General features: G+C 31.7%; 1 protein-coding gene across 1 annotated transcript in view; it reads left to right on the top strand.

The window, feature by feature from the left end:
• Nucleotides 1–1698: 1698 nt before the first annotated feature.
• LOC148274973 (uncharacterized) overlaps nt 1699–23022 on the top strand; it is a gene marked incomplete at its 5' end in the record, with an annotated part of 95091 nt that continues 73767 nt past the window's right edge. The window contains 4 exons of the mRNA XM_088236348.1: nt 1699–1795; nt 17652–17702; nt 18847–18953; nt 21408–21653. Of these exons, the coding sequence (XP_088092474.1) occupies nt 1699–1795; nt 17652–17702; nt 18847–18953; nt 21408–21653 (501 nt within the window). The remainder of the gene's footprint in view (nt 1796–17651; nt 17703–18846; nt 18954–21407; nt 21654–23022) is intronic.

Consider the following 23022-nt stretch of genomic DNA (forward strand, 5'->3'; position numbering starts at 1 on the left):
GTATTTCGTTGATATGTAATTATGCTTAATTTTTATAATACTCTGTTTTATTATCATGTTTATTGTAAGAAATTTTGTTAATTTTGAAAAAAAATATCATTGTAATTAAAGAGTTTTCTTTGTTTACAGGGTGTTCGTACTGGTTATTCATTTAACATAGACTTTACCCTTGTGTTTCTGTTTTTTTTTTCTCGGGATTATTCTTGGAGCATTGTTTTGTAATAATATGGTGGATTTATTTTAAATTTGTCGTAGTTTGATGGGAAAATGTGCTGCTGCGGTGGTTGGTGTGTGTGATTTAATGATTGTGTTGTAGGTGATTTTCATGAACCCTTATACACAAATATTCTAGTTCTTCCCAAAATTAAAAATGTTTTGTTCTCTGCAATTTTTTTGCTACCATCTTAGTGTTGCGATGAAATGTAAGTTTCAAGTGTACATATTGCTGCATAAATTCAAAAGCGAAACAAATCTGAAATCTCGAATTTTTTTTTTGCACAAACGAGATTTAAATCGATCATATTTTTCTATAAAAAAAGACTCAATGACCCAAATCACAAAACCCTTTTGGTATTTTGTTGTTTTGGCTAACTTCAGATCTCTTTGGGTGATAGTTAACACAAAACCCCATAAGTAGATAGATACAACTTTAAAAAATGCATTCAATGATATTTACAACATAAATAAAAATAATAATAAAAATATTTAAAAAATATCAAAAAGCCATGTTTAAAACTTCGGTTGGCTCTACAAAAATAAGTAAATTGCGATTTGCGGTTCTTTTATATTTAAGCAGCGGTGTATAGTTAAGAAATGTTCATAATTAATTAATTAAGATTGAAGATAATTATATATAAGTTAATATTAGGACATTAGGAAAAAAAACAACAAAACGTAAAAATAAACAAAAAAAACTTATTGGGTAAGAGTAAGAAAAGTAAGGTTTTTTTTAAAATACAGTTATATTGAAAGATAATACATCGTTAATGTAGATCTGTATAGAATTAATAAAAAACATGTACCAGATGTACCTTTTATAAAATTAATAATAAAAAATAAAATAATAAAGTAGGTACTTGTTTATGGTTGAATTCCAAAACATAAAATAAATATTTTTTCAAATAAAAAAATATTTTTAAAAAACCTCTTTCTGTCTCCTTTCAAACTATTTACCTGATTCTAAATTATATGCATATTTTACCACATCATGTAAACTATTACAGAAGTATTTTTAGTAATACGTCCCATATATTAAGCCCATTGTAGATGAAGTGAACTAACTGACATTTTAAAGGTGAAGTAAACTCATTGCTTATATTACATTTATGTCATCAGTATAATCTGAAAACCTTTTTTCCTGGTTCCAATGTAAAAAAAATCCACGCTTATTAAGATTAGTAAAACATTTTAGTAAAAAAAATTGGCAAAATTCTCATGGAGTTTAAAGCTTTGAATACTAAAAATATTGTCAATTGGTTCACTTCACCTGCAATGGGGTCATATTATGTACAATTTTACAAATATGCTCCATCTGTCGTATAAACACTGCGGTTATAAAAGCTTATTTTTTAAAATTTTATTAAGTACAAATGATGATTAATCCATTTATGGTTGGTTGGAAAGTATTGCTTTCTGGTGAATTATCTATTGTGGAGAAGAAGCTTAAAGTTAATTTTCAATCAATGCTTTTGTTTCCAGATGGAGGCGCTGGTCCGCGAGATGCAGGACCCCGAGGCGGGAGTGCCTGTGGGCAGTCAGAAGGTCTTCCTCACGCATGTGCCAGCCGCTTTCATGGGTAAACTAAACTTCATCATATTTTATCAAACGTAATAACACAAAAAATAAAAGATAAAGCCATATTTAAAAAAAACGTCTGCTTTTTCTGCTACCCAATTGTTTGAGAAATTCGAGGTTCAATATAATTATAAAATCATATTTTTTATTATATAAATAAAAGACGAGTGATACTTAAATCCACAAATTTGGAATATCCAGTGACCGGTTTCATCGCTTTCGCGACAACTTCGAGACTGGTATCTTTATTAAGGAGTTCAATGTATTTATACAAAACAGAGGTAAGGATAGATAATTCAAAATCATCTGAAAGTAAACGAAATAAAGTTATTTTTATCTTAAGGATCATTATCAAAATTTAATAAAGATACCAGTCTCGAAGATATCGCTAAAGCGATGAAACTGGTCACTAGATACTCTAAATTTGTGGATTAAAGTATCACTCGTTTTTTATTTATGTAATAAGTTACAATGAACTTCCATCAAAAATTTTCACATACAAACTTAAATGTTTTTTTATAAAATCCATTTGAAAAAATATTCTTCAAATCTTTTCAAATCGTTTCTAAGTCAAGAAATTTAAGTTAAATTTAAGTTATTTAATTTAAGAACCACAGACCTTCGGTCCGTGAGTCCGAGACACTAGCCACGGGACCACAACCCGATCAAAAATTTAAAATGCGCGTCTTAAAACATACTTTTTTGTCTTATACTTAGTTTCAATAATAAAGTCTTATTTTATCTTATTTTATTTTATTTTATTATATTTTATCTCTAATTCTTAATATTTTTAATACATTTATATTTTCGACACTTGACACTTGTGCAATATTTACACACATGTCCACCCTCATTCCAATATAACACCCACCCTCTCACTCACTTACACTCACACAAACACACTAGTATGTATTATTGAATGTATTTCTGTGGATATCTGTCATTGGTTTTATTCTCTGTATATTTTATTTGTTGTATTTTTGTTACATGTATTACTGTTGATTTTGGAAAACGTTTTTGAGAAGGGAATATGGAAGTCTAGGCATTTACAGGGCTTAAGATGGAAGAGTTGAGGAAATTTGGATGTTCTAACATGGGCAGAATGGTGAATGTTACCCAGTGTGTAAAGTGGCCACTTAAACCAACCAATGACAGGTCATAAGCCCTGTAAATGCCTAGACTTCCATATTCCCTTCTCAAAAACGTTTTCCCTCTTTGTTGAAATAAATTTAAATATAAACTTAAATTAGTTACAACAGAGAGGGAAAACAATTTCGAGAAGGTAATATGCGAGTCTAGGCACTTACAGGGCTTATGACCTGTCATTGGCTGGTTTAAGTGGCCACTTTACACACGGTGTAACATTCACCAGTCTGCCTATGTTCGAACATCCACATTTCCTAAACTCTTCCGTCGGTTGACATTGGTGAAGTAAAAGAGCTGAAACCGTTTTTCTCTCTGTTGCAACGAATTTGAATATAAACAACTCCCTAGGGTGAAAATCCAGCCAGTCTGCAAGCATTTGGACATACTCAAAACATTGTTGGAGTTAAACTTATTTATGATTTCTTTTTAAATGGTACTCTTTAAAATACTAAATATTTTATCATTTTATTTGTAATTTTAGGAATATTTATTAAGCAAAAATAGAAAAAAACATAATTATTCTAAGACGTCACTCCTTACTATGAACACAATAATATTTTTTCTTTTTTTTTACGAAATAGGAAACGTTAAAATATAAACTTATTTTTTAAATTTTCATATTGGCGTTGTATTGTATTTTTTTTCCTAGGAAATTATAAAAATATACAATCACTTTATGTTTAATTGTTTCTAAGTTTAAAACACCCACAAAATAATCTTTCTCATGCTACTAAAACAAAACTCAGAGGTGATTTATTATGTACAACATTGTCTCGTGATCAAACATTTTAAACATTTGGGATCCAAGCTATTAAATACAGTCCCAACCTTAAAAAAACACTGTATTTCATCACTGTCAATCAGGGAAACTTAAAGTAGGGTGAAAGTGCTCACCGCATTTGATTGATCACAGATTGACTTTTCTGCAGTGAGAGGTAAAACGATAAAGGTAATATTTAATTCAGCTAATGCCAAATCCTTTGCATTAAACGGTTGCTCATGGATACGATTACTCGTAATAATCGTACCCTTGGGCATCCGCTTTTAGCTTCTTCCACATTCATACATCTTGTCATACATGCCCTTCGGTTTTGCCGGCTTTTGACATTACCAGACTTAGAATTTTGGTTTATCTGATCATGATACTTCTTTGTTGGTCGTCCTCGTCTTACTTTACCGTTCATTTTTGCCATATTTACTTGTTTTACCATTCTTTCGTCATCCATTCGTTCTACATGACCAAACCGTGTCAGGGACCCTTTCTTAATCTAATTAATTATACCTGACTCAGATTTACACTCTCGCCTGATTTCATCATTCGTAACATTGATTTCCCACACATTCGTCTAAGAGACCGCATTTTGACCGCGCTCACTCGGTTTTCATCCTTCCTCCGCCAGTTTCATGTTTCACTTTCATACATAAGTGTTAGGACTAAAACTCCGTTGTGCACTGCCAGTTAAGCTTCGGTTGACATATTTTCATTAGCAATTACTGTACTAAGTGCGCCGTTTATTATGTTGCCCGCCTCCACTCTCCTTTTAACATATTTATCTACTCTTCCATCTCTTGTAAACATGCTTCCCAGATACATAAATTCTTCTACTTGTTTAAGACATTTGTTGTTTACGTTTAACAATAATTCTCTTTAATTTTCATTAATTATCTTTGACATTTTTTTTTTCTTTTTTTCTTAAAATAAAGCAAAGACGCATAATTTACTGCATTGATATATCAATCTCGATCGTTTTTACTATGTTATATACTAGTGTATAATACGCCTTTAAAAAAATATATTATTTTAACCAACCCGGGCAAACGCGCTTACGCTGCGGTTGATATACCAATGCAGTGCCCTATGCACCATTAGATGGGAGAAGAGAAATTATAATGATTGATGAACTTTAATTAAACAAACAAAAAAAAACAAGGAAAATGTTTACTGACAGTTTTGGTGAACATTATTATTTATCGGAAAAGTCCGGTGAATTTAATTTACCATTTTCCAAAATTAAGCAAAATTAGAGCACCATAGAATGATTTCTACCGTTTAATGAATTAATTTGCATATCTTAAGCGGAGGAAACCCGTAAAATACTGGAAAGTTAAAATAAATCGATTATAATACGTATCATCGATATTTATATGTTCAGACATCCTCCGGTAACATTACCGGGAATCGAATAATGATGATTTTATTCACTTTAGAGTTTTGTTTGAAATCCAAGACCCCGCTGACTGATCTTCGCGAGAAAAAATTTCAAATCAGCGATGGATTTCGAAGAGGTCACTGTAATTTGTATTCTTTAAATGGTCATGATCGTAGAACAACGACGTATATGATTTTCTATAACTTTAACATAAGAGCGGTTTTTACCACTACGTTACAACTTGAAAAACACAATAGTATATAATTTGATACTCAGGTTAGTTAGAAATTATTACTTTTTTTATCCTGGAATATAAAGCTTTTATATAACCTTTTCCCGAAAACTATAACTTTTTCCTCAAAAAGCAGCACTCAAAAAAATGCAGTGACTACAGACTAATAAGTCTGATAATTCATATACTGAAATTGTTCCTTAAAATTATACATGCGAGGATTCGGAATAAATGCGAACAGGACCTGGACGATAGGCAGTTTGGCTTTAGAAATGCCTTCGGTACAAGAGAGGCTTTATTAGCTATTAATATTTTGCTGCAGAAGTGTCGTGATCAGAGAAAATTGATTTTCGCATGTTTCATAGATTATGAGAAAGCATTTGACAAGATAAAACATTCTAATTTGATAGAAATGTTGAGGGAGTGTAATATAGACACCAAAGATTAAATGTTTATCCAGAACCTATACTGGTACCAAACAGCTGAAATCAGACGAAACGAAATATCAGATGCAATACCCATTCAGCGGGGAGTGCAACAAGGTTGCATCCTGTCCCCCTTGCTTTTCAATTTGTATTCTGGCGTTGTTTTTAAGAAAGTGCTGAACAGCAATGAAAGAGGCCTGAAGATCAATGGAGTTGTAATCAATAATATCAGGTACGCCGACTACACTGTTTAGCTGGCGGATGCCATTACCGATCTTCATGAGCTGTTAAGTAGTGTGAATGCATTTGGTGAACATCTGGGTTCAACAATTATTGTTAGTAAAACAAAATGGATAACATTTGGCCGACTTGATTACTCCGCATTTTCTCTCAAATTAAAGGGTAAAGATATTGAAAAGGTGGACAAGTTTAAGTACCGCGGCAGCATTCTAACAGAAACCGTCAACCCAGATATAGAAATTAAATGAAGAATTGAGACAACAAGAGCTGCTTTTAATAAAATGAAATCCCTATTCTGCAATGCTAATCTTAATTTGAAAATAAGGCAAAGATTGGTAAAATGTTATGTGTGGTCTGTATTGTTGTAAGGGTGTGAGACTTGGACTCTGAAGGTGAACACTATGAACAGGCTGGAGGCTTTCGAGATGTGGTTGCATCGCAGAATGCTTAAGATATTTTGGACAGACCTGATAACAAACTCAAAAGTCTTAAATCGAGCTAGAACGAACAGAGAACCCTTAAAACCACCATAAAAGTTCGTAAAATTTCGTATCTGGGGCATATAATGCGTGGAAAAAAGTACCACTTGCTTCATTTAATTTTGAAAGGCAAGATTAAGTGTTAAAGAGGGGCTGAAAGAAGACAGATGCCCTGAATGTGAAATGGGCAGGGCACTAAGAAAAGAAGATATCGTTTTCTAGAAGAAATATAAAAGAAAGTAATGTCTCATTTTTTGGGCATCCGTTGTTGTTCTACGATCGTGACGAAATATGCAAAAAGAAAATGACACGAAAAAACACTGTTGAGTACTTAAAATTGGTAATAAGGGTCTATGAAATGTCTATGGTGGCATGAAAAATATTTTTAAACTTATGATTTCGAATTCCAGCGAAAACGCTTTATTGCATTGTCTACGCCCCTTATTCGTCACGAATCGCTATAAAGTTTTACGTTTTGTCATTCCAGTGCGTACTTTGTATGAAAAAACCATTGAATATACTTGTTCATCTTTCATTCATCTGTGTTTATTTACATATATTAGTGATTTTATTACTATTTTTCGTGGATTGTGTCAGGAAAAAAAGATTATAAACACTGTTATGTACTCAGATAGATGCACAACGATTATATAATCATAATCTATCTAATATTTAATCATCAACAGTCCGTCAGTTCAGATCCCAAGTAAAATCTCACTTTTTTGGATTATCATCCCCTCAATTTTAAATCACAAAATATAATATGTCACTTTAGCTTAGTTAGAATGTAAGTTTAAGTATACAATTGTAAAGCGCCTGTGTTGTGATTTTTTACAAAAATGGCGCTTTGCTAATCTTCTTCTTCGCAGTCTCAATCCTGGGGATTGGTTTGCAGCAAAGTCCTGCATATCGTCCTCCATTGGTCTCTATTTTCTGCAGCCCTCTTTAGCTCGACATATGAGGCGCAGTTTAAATCTTCGCACACTTGCTCCAAATATTCCCGTCAGGGGCGCCCTCTATAATTTGTCCCCTCAGCCATTCCCTCTATGATGTCGTGCAGGAGACCCTCATGGCGCATAATGTGGCCAATCTATCGGGCTCGCCTCTCTGAGATGGTTTTGATTAGGTGCCTACCTTCTTCGATTCTATTGAGAACCTCGTCATTAGTGATGTGGTCTCTCCAGCAAATTTCTAATATTTTTCTGTAGCACCACATCTCGAAGGCCTCTAATCTTTTTTTATCTCTTTCGGTAAGGCACCATGTATCACAACCGTGCATCAATATTCTCCATACATATGTCTAGGCAAGTTGCTTGCGGAGTTTTAGATTGATATTATTCGACCACGCCTTGCTTGGTGAATGCGGGAGTCGACTTCTCTTTTTGTTCTCCCATCTTAGGTGATCCTGCTTCCAAGGTACACAAACTCTTTTGCGTTTTTCAGAGTTGCTCCTGGCATTACTTTATTCATTCGTTGCTCATTATGGGCCACAGTCATAACGTTGGTTTTGCTCCTGTTATTTTAATATTATATTATGCAAATCAGCAAAATATTATTATTATAATAATAATTATTATTATTATTATTCAAAACGTAAAAATATTTCGTAAAAACTACGCGACAATAAAGGCCCATACAAATAGTAACCAAAAATACTTAACATTGTACATAAAAATTAATCGACTTCATTCAATCTTTTGTTATGAATTTGTCGTTACGATAAGTATTTTTAAAAAGATATGCCAGATAAATGTAATGGAGAGCGCAATATTTTGACCAGAGACTGTGTGCAGATATTGAGCCTGGATAGTTGAATTTCGTTAGCATTTATTTCCATAAAGCCTTATTTTTAGGTCTATTTATATACCAAGATATCTACCCTTACCTACTCTGACCTTCGTAAATGGGCTAACGGTATACAGTTATTCAAATACTCAAATTTGATCAGTATTTTTTTTTGTACAAAATGCATTGCATTAATAAATTTCATTACATTTATTTGAGTAAAATAATGAAAATAGTAAGGTCTACTTTTTAAAAACTTTACATTATTTAAAAAAAAACGTGTCAAAGGAAATTTTTGTTAAAGTAAAGAGAATTATTGCATCGCGAAACGCTTTATCTGTTGTATCCAAAACCAGGACTACCGATTGTAAAGACCTCACAAAGATACATTTTAATGTACTCGTGATCTAATCACGAAGCGAATAAAATTTATCAATAGTTTCGTACTGTCACATTTAAAAAAATATTGAATGTCTATCGCCCTTAGATGTTTAAGTGATGGAAACTTTTTTAATTTATTAATTTAAAACGATATTTTGAGTTTGGCCAATGCCAGTTCTTAAGCCCTGCAAATGCTTAGACTTTCATATTTCCTTCTCCAAAATGTTCTCCATCGCTGTTGTAATTTGACGATCTTAATGGCTTGACGGAGGTGACAAGGCTGATGTGGAATCCAAGTTTATTGGCTAATCCAACTAACGTTAAAGCATTTTTTTCATTTTGTCAGCGAATGGGTGGAAAAATGGGAGGAACTGGGTAAAGGCCTACCGTGAGTTCCTAATCAGTTTAAGATAAAAAGATACATACTTGGGTACTAGCATCGGTTGTCTGAACTGAACTCTTGTCTGTCTGTGTGGTTCTTGTCCCATAGAAGGGAAGTGGTAAATTACAAATCTAAACTGTAGACTATCTCAAGACCATGATCTAGGACCCGTTTCGTCTGCTCTAAGGTCTGAGAGATTGTTAGGACGATTAGGGTTTTTGCATAGAATTGTTTCTACTGTTGGTATTAGGATAATGGTTTTTGCGAGGGATTCAGTATTATGACGGGAAGTAATTTCGCCTGAGTTCGATAAGGATCATGTTAGGATCTGTGTTAGGATTTTGCCAGCAGTGTCTTGATAATTTGATGTTCCTATGTGATTTGTTACAGATACGTATTGTTTTTCTTCTGTTGCTTGAGTGCATGTTGTATAAGAAAAAATAATACTAATGTATCCTATATATATATTTGGGTTATGTGTCGTTGTTTGATTTGTTTGTATTACTACGTTCTTTGTCCTTTCCGAGGCAAGATCTGGAGCATGCGGCCGCGGTCTCAATTTGGAACTTATACTATATTCCTTCACTGTCATACTGGAAAATTAAAAAAAGGTGATTGTGCTGACCATGTGTATTTGATTGATCACAAATTGACAAGACTGCAGTGAGGGGTAAAATGAAAGCTTTTAAAGTTTCTTTGTTTTGTTATTTTTGCGGTTTGATTGTAAAGAAATATTAATTGTTTGCTTAATTAGTTTTCAAAAAATTGATAGTGATATGCGAAACTGAAGAAAGACAAAAGTTTTTTATGAACAGCTTCGAGAAAGGGGTGGATGCTTTCATTGTATTAATCTTAATGATTCCCTAGGGGGTAATATTCCGTCTTTTATCTACAAATATTTGTAAAAACTTAAAATATTGTTTTTAAACCAACTGGTCCAAGAAGAAATTGGAAAATTGTTTTAAGGCGTTGCCTAGTATGTATAACAATTCGATCAGATGAATCTCTTCACAACAATAAAGGTTTCAGCTCTTTAACTTCACTAAAATCAACCAATAGAAGAATTGTAGAAATATTGGTATTCAGACATAAGCAAAATGGTGAATGTTGCACAGTGTGTAAAGTGGCCACTTAAACGTTCAATGTCCTGGATAAACATATTAAGTTCTCCAAAACGAAAGTCGTTTTCAGAAAGAGTGTACAAGTCTGGATTTTGTGTAAGGAAAGACACCATTGCAGGAGACTGCTGCGAGATATTGCATAGATTTATATTGAAACAATATTTATTCATATATACACCTAATGGGCATTTTTAAAGACACATTAATACATTGAAAATTATTATAAAGAAAAGTAGAAATACACAATGGTATATAGTAGACTTTGTCGGAGTGGAAGCGGCTGAGAGGTGTTTATAATTGAATTTGATTCAGTGATCGTTTGAAAGAAGACAACTTGCTATCACAGAAATCAAGACTGGTACGTTTGTTGGTAGACCTAAGAATTCTGGGCAAAGGGGAATGAAAACCATAGTTAGTTTATCAGTATGAAAGAGTAAGTTTTGTCTGAGGTTTCTAGTTGAGATATTTAATTTTACTGAGCTCAGTAGTTCAGGCGCATAAAAGAGTATATATTACGATTAAGCATGTTGTCCAGATGTTTATTGAATTTTATTTATTATATTCTTTAATTAATATGTATGTTTCCACTTTCTATTTTGTTGTATCCCAACTCTGTTTATTTGATTCTCTGATTATCTTGAGTTAAGTTATATCACTTACAACCCATTCGCGCTTTCTGCTTTATGTGAGCGTAAAAAATAAATAATTCTAGTATGCTTAACACAAACGAATTTTGTTTGTTTACTTGGTTCACCGACAGGCACTTACACATTAACGTAGGCATATTAAAGATTCAAACGCACTGTACTTTGCGCGTAAGAAAATAAATTCTTTGTGTTTCAAAAAGTGAGTTTCTTTAACAAATAAATACAGCGCATATATAAACAAGAAATTGAATGATAAATAATTTACGAAAACTTTATAAAATGTTTATATTGTATCCATTTCTCTTTGAAGAAAACATATGAATATTTGCAGGCGAGATATTGTTTGCGCGGTTTACTATCTTCCCTCTGTAAACAAAAGTCAAAATACAATATTTGCGACTAAAATTGGTTCAGTTTTGTATTTTGATATTGTTAACACCACGTTACGATTCCCAGAGCGTGTGTAATTGTTAACGGTAACCAAAATTTCTTCCCCAAATTCTGTACAAACAAAATACACGCACTATGGTGTTTATTGCTTTTCTACAAAACTACAAAAGGCAATATTCCTATAGACTTTACAACAAAGACATTTTTTTGTATTGTTTAAAGTATTGTACTATTGAAATTACTGCGCCCGTGACATCACAAGTTTTCGTTGGTGAGTTCTGCTGACATTTAAAGGGAGAGCCCCGTAGCGTAAAAATTTAAACATTAACATTAAACGTTTAAAAAAATGGCTACTGGAAACCGGAATTCTGTCACAGCACATAACAACACATAACATAACTAAATGACTATTGTTCACCTGTGATGTTTCAAAGAAGTCCACTTTTATTCAAACATTTTTTATTATTTTTTCATTCGTTTTCGAGAAACATTGCAAAATATTTTAATGCTTTTATGTTTACTGCTTGTAAGAAAACACATTTTATATCCAATTTCGTAGCATTAAATTTCTTCATTTTGATTTTGATTTGGAGCTACAGTGGAACGTTTAAGTTTTCTCTCTCTCTTAAGTTTTTCAGACAGGAGATTCGTCTTTTTCCCACACTGCGTTTTCCTTCATCTTTTCATTGTTATACGATGCAAACTTTTTCATCTCTCCCCGCATAAAATGTCAGAAGTACTAGAATTCTCTCCTTAATTATATTTATTCTTTTTTTCATACTCAGTACTTATTTCTTGCGAACTCAGTCTACTCACGATAATTTAATATTTACTTCGAAAGTTTATTATTTCAGTAATAATAATAATTCCAATTCTAAAAGAATTAAATTGAATACAATTGAATTGCAAGAAAATAATCATAGCAGCTTCGTTAGATACAAAAACAACTGTTCTCAAACTACATTTATAATATAATATATAAATACACTATAATACATTATTAAAATAATTATAGTACTACATTATAATAAAAATAAGTGTAAAATTAAATACATAGAATAAATAAATAAATAAATTCGCGCATACATTTTTCCACACATAGTAAATACAAAATATTCAAGGATATGTACACATTTTTTAAAGAATACGTAATAGGGTATTATCACGTTTTTTTTTTATTTTGCAAGAAAATAGAAAAAAAAATTACAATGGTAACTGTATAGTTTTTATTTCTTTATATCCACGCGTTAATTTTTCAGAGCGGTTTAAAAACGTATACTTTGAATTGGCGCCAAAACGACTATTCGGATGCCGAATGGGCTTGTGACGTCACGCGTTACGAATCTGACTGACCGTTCAAACAAATTCATACGAATTTGTATAGCCTACGTGTTGTTTTTGTTGTAATCGGTTGTTTTACACTGTTTCAACTAATAAACGAGCATAAAATGTATTTAGTTATAAGATACAAGTAATGTTTAGTTCCGATGTACACAAACACTACGGTGAAGACGCCAAATAAAGCTTTTTTGGCCATTCCTAGTACCCAATGAAAAAATGTGGAAAAAATGATTGAACGCATTTGAACGTTATGAAACGAGATGTTAAAAAAAACAAACCACTACACTTTTTTCCGTAGGTCTTGTTCATTACAAAATACTCAATTTAATTATGTAAACTCTAGACTATAAAAATTGACTAACGGTAGGTTCTGAAATTAGCACTTATAAAGCTTGACAGGTACTACATTAGATACTAAAATAGTTTATTCTTTAAACGTTATTGTTTATATATTTGTGTTAAATTTCTGTACTTATGTTACCAATTTTAATTTGTAGAACTGTTGGTTTTCTAAATAAATAAAAAATAAAATTACTTAAAAATTGCTGTATAAAAAAAAACCCACCTTATTTATTTGTGAAATTTATTGCATTTACAAAATGGCAACTGACCTTGAGATGCTGGACAGTCTTCACACTTGCAGGAATCTATTATACTTGTACTTTTAATCTGTGTCTATTATTTCCTAGACTTCATCGCAAATCAACGTCACCGAGTACGCTTTGGTTCTAACTTTATGTTCTGGGGTGACTCAACCTTTTATCATTTAAATATCAACCGTCTGTTTTACTTGAATGTAAACTATGACATTGTCTCCGTAATTTTCCCTAGCTTGATATATTAATAGGTAAGTAAATCACATTAAATTTTAAAAAAGGCATTAACACGCACTCGAGCAACAGAGATGTTTACTAGCAATGGTATTTTATGGATTATGTTGTGTCAAAGTCACGTTACTTCCCTTTTGCATTAAATGTACGCGAAACAATATATTTATAGTACATGCAAATAATACAACTATTTAAATGAATACATTCTGAAAGCAAACATTATATATTTCCTTACCTTGCGGCCTTTACATTTCTATACTCGGAACTTAAAAAGTTTGTAATGGATGAGAAAAAAATACCCATCATGATTATATCTATTTTGGGCAAATTATCGGATTTTCCTTGTAAAAAACCAATGTCAGTCATAATGCTATGGATGTTTATAAATGAAAAAAAACGCAAAGGAAAAGACGAAATTTAACTATAAAAAACAAATAAAAAGCCACAAGCCGCCCGCGTCGGAGTATCTCAGTATAGGATTTGAGTGAACGTAGGATACATAAGTCACGCGTGACGTCATCAACCCTTTTGGCCAGTTACGGGCCGTTTTATTTATATCAAACTTTAGACAGGAAATTATAAATGAAAACATTTGTTTCAGATTTTTAAAATAAAAATATTCTTTAAATACTGAATACATTTAAAATCATATGCCCAGTTTATGAAAATACCCTATTTAGAATAAATAACAAAAATTAAATAAATATATGCTAATAAAAATATTTGCAACATATTTCGTAAATTAAAAACAGTATGAAAACAGGAAATTTAAAAATCAAAATAAAACCAAAAGTTTTGTATGCATACATAAATTTTTAATGTCATACAATTAGAAAAGTCAGTACTACGGGAAATTAAATATTTTCTCGCAAGTGGTAAAAATTAGCTACTTTGAATTTCGTCAGAGGTTCTAGTGAATCTACCAATTAATTATATGGTTGTATTGATTTGTGATAGATTTTCGGTTTCCGGGTAGCCATTTTTTCAAAGTTTTGTGTATTTTGACCGCTACGAGGTTCTGCTTTTAAATGCCAGCACAACTTACTGATGACAACTTGTGACGCCACGGGCGGATTAATTTCAAAATTACAGAACTTTTAAAAATCGTAGTTTATAATACGACGCATTAAAATAAAATAACTTAATAACTAAAAAAAATGACCAAGTTTGATAGTCTAATAACAAATGAAAAAAATAAAAAAACATCGAACTTTCTCATTAATATAAAATATATCACAAAATTAAATAAACATATTGAAAAGCAAAGGTCTTAAACGACTTTTTTTAAATAGGAATATTTGCGTTCTAATGATTTACACAAATGTTTAAATTTTGTAGGCTACTTTCGACGAGTTGTAAATAACTCACTATTTGAAAATGGAAAAGTTGGGGTAGAGTGGGGTCCGAACCACGAACTTCTGATCCGTGAGTCTGTGACGCTAGCTATGGGAACATGGCTCGGTTCTTTAATTAGTTTTTCTGAAAATACACGTGCCACAATGTATTTTCAGCTTGCTACAAATTGCAGAAATGCTACAAATCAAATGTTAAATCCACTACTATTGACACTATTTTACATCTTTTTACTCTGTAATATACACAATAGAATATGTAATTACAATAATAATTACCCATATCGTTTTTAAAGTTTACGTAAGTTTACTTTTATTCTGATGCACTAGTTTTCTTATTAGAAGATAATTATGATACGGTGATAAATAAGATAAATTACGATTTAGGAAATATATCAAAATGGTTAAAAAATTAATCAATTAAAATTAAATACCTCAAAAATAAAATATATGAATATTGGGAGAAAAAATATACTCCAGGGATACAATATTAATATTGGTATTTTAAATATAAATTATGTGGACGAAATAAAGTATCTCGGAGTTTACTTGGATAGATATTTTAATTTCAAAACACATTCTCAATATGTAAGAAAAATTTATTTAAAAAAAAAGTCATTTATGGGAAGATTACAAAATGTAATAGATAAAAAGAGAAGTGTTCTAATTTATAAAACAATCATACGTCCACTCATAAATTTCTGTTCTTCCATTATTTTTTTATGTAACATGGAAAAATTAATAATATTTTTATTTTTTTTTCAAATTAAGGCGATGAGGATTATACTTTATAAATTATCTATTTTTATGTAGAAAAAATGCAAAAAGAAATTGGCTTGCTCACAGTAAAGCAGCAAATGAAATATAATGTAACAAGTTTTATACATAAAATAATTAAGAGGATGAATAAAATAAAAACCATAATAAAAAAAAAAAACTAACTATGTCATACATATGAAACAAGGAGTAAAAAAATAATAAGATTACTAGGAAGGAGAAAAACAGAATCTCAAAACTCATTGAACAAGGGATTGAAACTGTACAATGAGTTACCCGAAGAAATAAAGGAGATAAAAAAGATCGAAATATTTTAAATTAGTTTGGAAAAATATAGTTGTGAAATTTTTATACAAAAAATGTAATGTTATTATAAGTTTATATTAGTTCTTAAGATGTTATGAACTAACTTAATAAAAAATAAATAAATAGAATTATTTTTTCTTTGCGATTTGTTCTTTCCTCGCTTTTCAGACCTCTTGCGCGCTGATAAGATACTTAATATTATTTGTGATCATTATTGTCATTATTTTTGTTTTTTCTTCGTTTTACTATTCCAAAAAATATATCTGATTTTTTATGAATATAAATATTTGTCTTTTTGCTGTGATATTCGATATCCACCGTTGGAAAAATCTCAATTAGAAAAGAGTAATGTAATAATCTTCAGCATTAGAACTCGGATTCTGATGGATGATGCTTCCAAAGCGCCTAACGTTTTCCTCCATTTTCTCCCAAAAATTTGACAGTTGATGAACGAGGAAGAAAGATAAATTCTGGTGAATAATCACTTCCGCACATAATGTATTTTGGAAAAAACTTGTTTTCCCTTTTAAATATTTTTCCTTTTAATGGATTTCATAGATCAATTTATCGTTATCGGAAGTTTTCAATAATTTATAAAATACAATAATACGTATCATTTTATTATCCGAATACAGTAGAGCATAGGACACCTCATCGGTAATCAAATTGGCAGCATATCTTGATATTTTTTTCAATGAAAGGTAATATGATTAGTCTTACGATTTTGATCCTAGTCCGGGAACGATGAAATATTGAAGTATTTTTTTTATATATTTTTTTATTTATTTGTTCATTAAAAATTAAATATTTATGAACTTATTAAGGCTTTTTAGGCTATACCCGTGTCAAGCCACAATAAATAACAATAAAAATACATAGTTAAATTAATTAGATTAAATTATAATGACAAAGAATCACAATCTAGAAAAAAAGGTAAATGTAATAAATAATCGAATTCCAAAGAATACAATGCAAAAAAGATAATCAGAAATATTTTTTTTAATATAAATTATACAAATTTAGAATCACACATAATCAAATATACAAAATAGTGGTATCATTAAAATCAACAAAATAATAGTAAAATATAGTAGTATTAAAAATTTAAAAAAACAAAACAAGATCATCATTTAAATCAACAGAAAAAGAATTTATATATATATGAGCATAATTGAAATGATAATTGAGTTATGTTTTCTAGAAATTCACGAGAAAGTAAGAATTCGAATTCGTAAGAAATATAAGAAATAGGAGCAATAAATCATATGCCAAATAGTAGTACGTACTAAATTAAATTATACAAAAATACATTATAAGAAAAACATAAAAATTATCAATATATATAAAAAGCAAGTAAAAGTAAAATATATGAAAGGAAAGCAGATTTGTAAATTTTTGCTTATCTCGAACTTTAAAAAAAAAGTGTAGTAAAACATTTAAAAATTGAACCTGAGATCTAAATTTGTTGCAATAGAGAGGGAAGTATTTTGGAGAAGGGAATATAGAAGTCTAATCATTTACAGGGCATATGACCTGTCATTGGCTGGTTTAAGTCGAGACTTTACACGCTGTGTAATATTCACTAATCTACCTATGTTTGAACATCCACAAAACTCAGTAAAATGCAAAATAAAAACAGAATACATCATAAGAAACATATTTAGTCATAGTAAAATAATGAATGTATGTGTTTAGCAAAAAGCATATTTAAAAAAATAAAGCAAAATACCGAGTAGAAAGAAAAAAAAAAACATAGTAAAAAATAAAGTAAAAGATGTAATAAAAAAAACAATGATTGAGAGTACATTTTGAGCTTATGTATTTACAAATTTACTAATCATATTTACATGAATTATTTTTTTATATTTTACAGGCTACGATCTCATCGAGTGGTTAATGGAGCGGTTTGCCATCGAGGAATCAGGTAATTTTTATACTTATTTATTTATTCAAAGTAATATTTCAACTCTAAAAGAGTTAGAACATTTTTTTTTATGTTTCAATTCTTAAAGTACAGCGCGTATGGTAAAACATATCACATCCAAAACCACGCTTATCGGTATGAACAGAAATATATATTGGCATATCAAACGTATACCCACGCGTCCTCACACACATGCTTTATTTTATGTTTTTTTTTTAATGTTGTATATATTTTTTCAGTATTGCTGTTGTTTTACTTAATTAACAAAATAATTAAATAAAATTAACAATAATAAAATTTAAAAAATTGATTTAGAAGCGCTTTAAAGCTCAAAAAATAAATTAATGTCTGCAGGAAAGAAAACAGTAGTGCGGAGGGGGTAGCTAGCTCTGCGCTTTGCAAAAATAAGCAACTGCTTGTTTTTTAATTAAATTTAGAAACTTTTTTTTTTTAATGCCAATAATTTATCTTGCTCATACCAGTCTTTGTGGATCGGATGTGTCAGGGTTAACCATTCACGCTGTGTAAATTTAAAAAAAATGTATTTCTGAACATTATTTGTTTAATGGAATTTTCAAGGTGTTTTGGGTCGCCGCCGTGTTTCTAATGGAACACAAATTAGTGTACAGTATTGTTTGCCATAGCTTAAATTGTTATTTATACCGTACCGCAGTCGCCTTTTGTGTTACCGTATTAGTTTTACATTCCGTCATTAGTTTGACAATTCGTTTTCAAAAGGAGTTACCCGCTGAGCCTCAACATAAGAGGCATGGAAGGAAGTTATGAAAATACACCACAACACCCAGACCTAAACAATCTTTCTTGGATTTCTTTCTTGCAACTGGCGGGAATCAAACCTGCGACGTCAGTTCCACAGTTAGCTGTCTAACCAACTGCGCCACGGGTCTATCGCCTTTAAGACATGTATTGCCCGGTATATAAACTGATCATTTTATTCACATTATATTGAACGTTGTAATTTAATCCGAAAAGTTGACAAAAAATGCCGACAAACATTTTAGATTAAATTACAGCTGCTGATAACCCAGAAAAATACCAGAAGATCCAACTGGAGTACTAACTGTATTAATTTGTTATTAATCCAATTTTGTTATTTAATATCATTCTTCTCTCGTTTTTGCAGAGGCACTCAGCCTTGGTAACCAGCTCTGTCAATATGGCTACTTCTTCCCTGTGAATGACAGCAAGACCCTTGTCATCAAGGACGACTCTTCGCTCTACAGGTTCCAGGTAAAGAAAAATACTGACCATCATTAAAAATATTTAATATCACAATATTACCATCTAAAAAGATATTTGCAAAAAGCTTTTGATTGAACACCTTAAGTTATGTAGGTACCTACTCAACAAGAGCCTGAATATATAAGGTAGATGCAGAATCAAATATTTTACTATTCAAATTAGTTCTTTTTTAACCAGTCCGTTTAAAAACAGCTCAGTTAAAAACCAAAAATGCAGATTTATATTCCAATTTTCTGATCTAATCATTCTGGGAAAAGTTTGGCTTGAATTTCAAAAAACATTTTACTATTTATTGTACAAAGAAGTCATTTATAAATTCTGCATTGACAGAAAATTCATAATCCTTAAGGTGGCTTTTACAATTATGTACCTTAGAGGATAAAATGAAGTCCATTTTTAGCCATTTTGAAGTCGTAAGTACAGAAATTATCGCAATAAACTTTTTTATCTGTGAATAAAACACCAAAGTCCACTTTCGTCATAAAAATGTATTTTTAAAGTTGAAATCAAAATCTAAGGTCCACTTTGTTTTAATGCAAAAAACAGTACTCCCAGATATGCTATTTTGATGAGTATTATTGTTTTCAAAATAACAATTATTATATTTTAGAAATCGCACAATTTCCAAAATCTTGTTCAATGTGACTTCTGTAGTTTATTCTTTAAGGTATATTATTTTTTGTTGATTTCGGACCGAAAGAAAAAAACGTCGTTTAATCTTATGTTATTTTAAACAAACCTACATTCATCTTGCTATTTACCCTTAGGGGTAGGCAGGATAAAACAGAATGCCGCTTACGATTATCTAAAGATCAATTCCGAAATTCTTTCACATTTATCACAATTCGATTTTTACCCGCCGATTGCAGTTTACTCAAATTAACTGAAATGAAAACATCAGAAGTCTAAATGGTTTGAAATCAAAACACTTGAACGAAGAGTGAAATAGTGTTTCTCGGTAGGTGCTGTAGTTAATTTCCTGTGACGGACATCCGCGTAGGCACCGTTCGCTTTCCGGAATCAAATTTCCGCTCCTTTTGAAATCCGATTTCTAAAAACGATCAAAGTTCGTATGTGAAATGAAAAATAACTTCGTCAAACCATAAAGCCAGAATAAAATAAGTTAACTGAATTTCCAATTCACTTTGCACTATGAAAAATGACGCTTTTCCCTTTAGAAGCATCCTGTTTTGATAAACCTAGGAACTAGTTGAAGTAACAATGTTTTGAGTACCCCAAATGTTTGTAGACAGACTGAATTTCCTCCCTGAGTTATTATTTAGATCTCAATTTATTCCAACAGAGAAGGAAAACATTTTTGTGAATGGAATATGGAAGTCTATGCATCTACAGGGCTTAATTTTTATTTAAAAAACATTCAGTCACACTAAATAAGTATTAAAACTAAAGATTTTCTAACATAAAACACCTATGAAGTTTTCATAAATTAAGTCAACTAGGTAAATATTAAATGTGACAAAAATAAATAAATAAAAAACTTATGTTAGAAATGAATAATCGTTAACGTTTGCGTTTTCCATGGAAGTTATTATTGGTAAAAATAAATAATAAAAATATTGAATGCACACACTAAGTCATACATGCACACATATATGAACGTATACATATACACACATGCATATGCAAATTAACATGCATATAAAAAACATACACAAACACGTACATTGCATTCGGTACATATCCATATTATAATCCACTCAAGATGTACATTCAGCAACTGTATAAATGCAATGTGCAGTTAAAAATGTCTACATAATAATGGAATCCATTATATATTTTACAAATACATATAATTAATGAATTTGAGGTATAATAATGACCTGTCATTATCTGGTTTACGTGGCCACTTTACACACTGTGTAACATTCACTATTCTGCCTATATTTGAACATGCACATTCGCACACTCTTCCATCTGTTGACGTTTACGTATGTCCTTACTCATTTGAATATCCGTGTCGAGCCACGCGTGTTAATTATTAATGTTCCTTACTCAGGAACGACTCGTGCCTCTGTCCTTGCTCACTAGAATATCCGTGTCCATTCACTTGCTTTATTGAAGTTCGTCACCCAGGAACGACTCGTGCCTATGTTGTAGCTCACTAGAATATTCGTTTTCATTCACGTGCGTTATTAAGGTTCGTCACTCAGGAACGACTCGTGTCTATGTCCTTGCTTACTAGAATATCCGTGTCCATTCACTTGCGTTATTGAAGTTCATCACTTAGGAATGACTCGTGCCTATGTTTTATCTCACTAGAATATTCGCGTCCGTTTGCTTGCGTTATTGAAGTTCGTCACTCAGAAACGACTCGTGCCTAGTCCTCACTCACTAGAATATCCGTGTCGAGTCACTCGTGCTTATGAAGTTCGTCAGGAACATCTGCAGAATGTGTACATCACGTTATTGTTGGTTTTTCAGTCGCCGTACTACTGGCCGTGGCAGCAACGCGGCGCGGGCGGCGCGGCGGGTACGGCGGCGGGGGTGGCGGCCCCGTCCCCCACCACACACCCCGACAATGTGGAGTACGCCGTGTACCTGTGCAAGCGCAGCAAGCGCAACCGCCAGCGGCACGTGCTGGAGGAGTACGAAGCCGAGGCGCTGGTCGGCCTGCGCCGCAATCTGCAGGCCAAGTGGGACTTCATCACCATGCAGGCCAACGAGCAGGTAAGCACTGGCCACTGACCGACTTTGGCATGTTCATTATACCAACGGCAACGTATGTGTGCACGGTCATGGAATTCAGTCAATATTGAAAGCTACATCACAAATTCCGTACTTTATCGTAGTTGGCGCCGCAAAAGTTATGTTCCTTCAAAGCTCTAATTTATCGATTATTTCTCCATTGTTAGACAATATTGACATTATATTGAATATAGAACTAAATCGTGTGTTCTCATAAGGAGTTCACAATACGATTAATTTAATTTAATCAAACTCCCACGTGTATCTTTTGACCTGATGCTATGCGCCAAATAAAAATATTTAAAATATGTGATATAAAAGATTCTATTTGTTGAAAGATAACACTTCTAGTTAACAAATCTATTTTGAGTTTATCCAAATTTTTGTTGATAAGGACCAAATTCAACTCCATGGGGAGCTGTTAATATTCACATATTACAACAGAGAAGAAGAACACGTCATATAAATATAAGCGCACCACAAAAAGGTGATCAAAATTATCTCGGCGGATTAAGGTGTTAGAATGGTTTCATTTAAATAAAAATGGCCCCTTAAAGGCGATAATAAAATATATATATGTATATTCACATATTACAATAGAGATGAAGAACATTTTAGAGACGGTAATATAGAAGTCTATGCATCTACAGGGCTTATGACCTATCATTGGCTGGTTTAAATGGCCACTGTACACACCGTGTAACATTCACCATTCTGCCCAGATTTGAACATCTATATTCCTTCAATTCTTTCATCTGTTGATGTTTGTAAAGTCAAAGAGCTGAAACCTTTATTTATGCAGGTCAGATTCATCTAATTTAATTATTGCACCTAAATACTAGGCAACGCCTGAAAATCTTATTTTTTTCAATTTCTAAACTTCTTCATGGACCAGGTGGATGTATCAACAATATTTTGAGTTTCTCCGAATTTTTGTAGACAAGGATTGGATTCAACTCCCCGGGAAGCTGTTAATACTAACATATTACAACAGAGATGAAGAACATTTTAGAGAAGGTATTATAGAAGTCTAGGCATCTACAGGGCTTGTGACCTGTTATTGGCTGGTTTAAGTGGCCACTTTACGCACTCTGTAACATTCGTCATTCTGTCCATATAGTTGATCGAAATAAAAAACATTTATTCGTATAATTGTATAATATAGTTATCACCTACTGTTACTATCCTTGTCGTATGTGGGGAAGCATTTTACTTTTATATACTTGTTATCTTGCTTTGTATTTATATTTATTCTTAATGAATGACCATAATAGTATATAAATCAAGAAACATGATTATTTTTAAATATGTACCATGAATATCGTACGGGGTTAGGAGCATATGTGGGGTC

The sequence above is a fragment of the Micrasema longulum genome, unplaced genomic scaffold (genome assembly GCF_059751315.1).
Source record: "Micrasema longulum isolate JH-2025_06_02 unplaced genomic scaffold, ASM5975131v1 h1tg001538l, whole genome shotgun sequence".
NCBI classification, from domain to species: Eukaryota; Metazoa; Arthropoda; class Insecta; order Trichoptera; family Brachycentridae; genus Micrasema; species Micrasema longulum.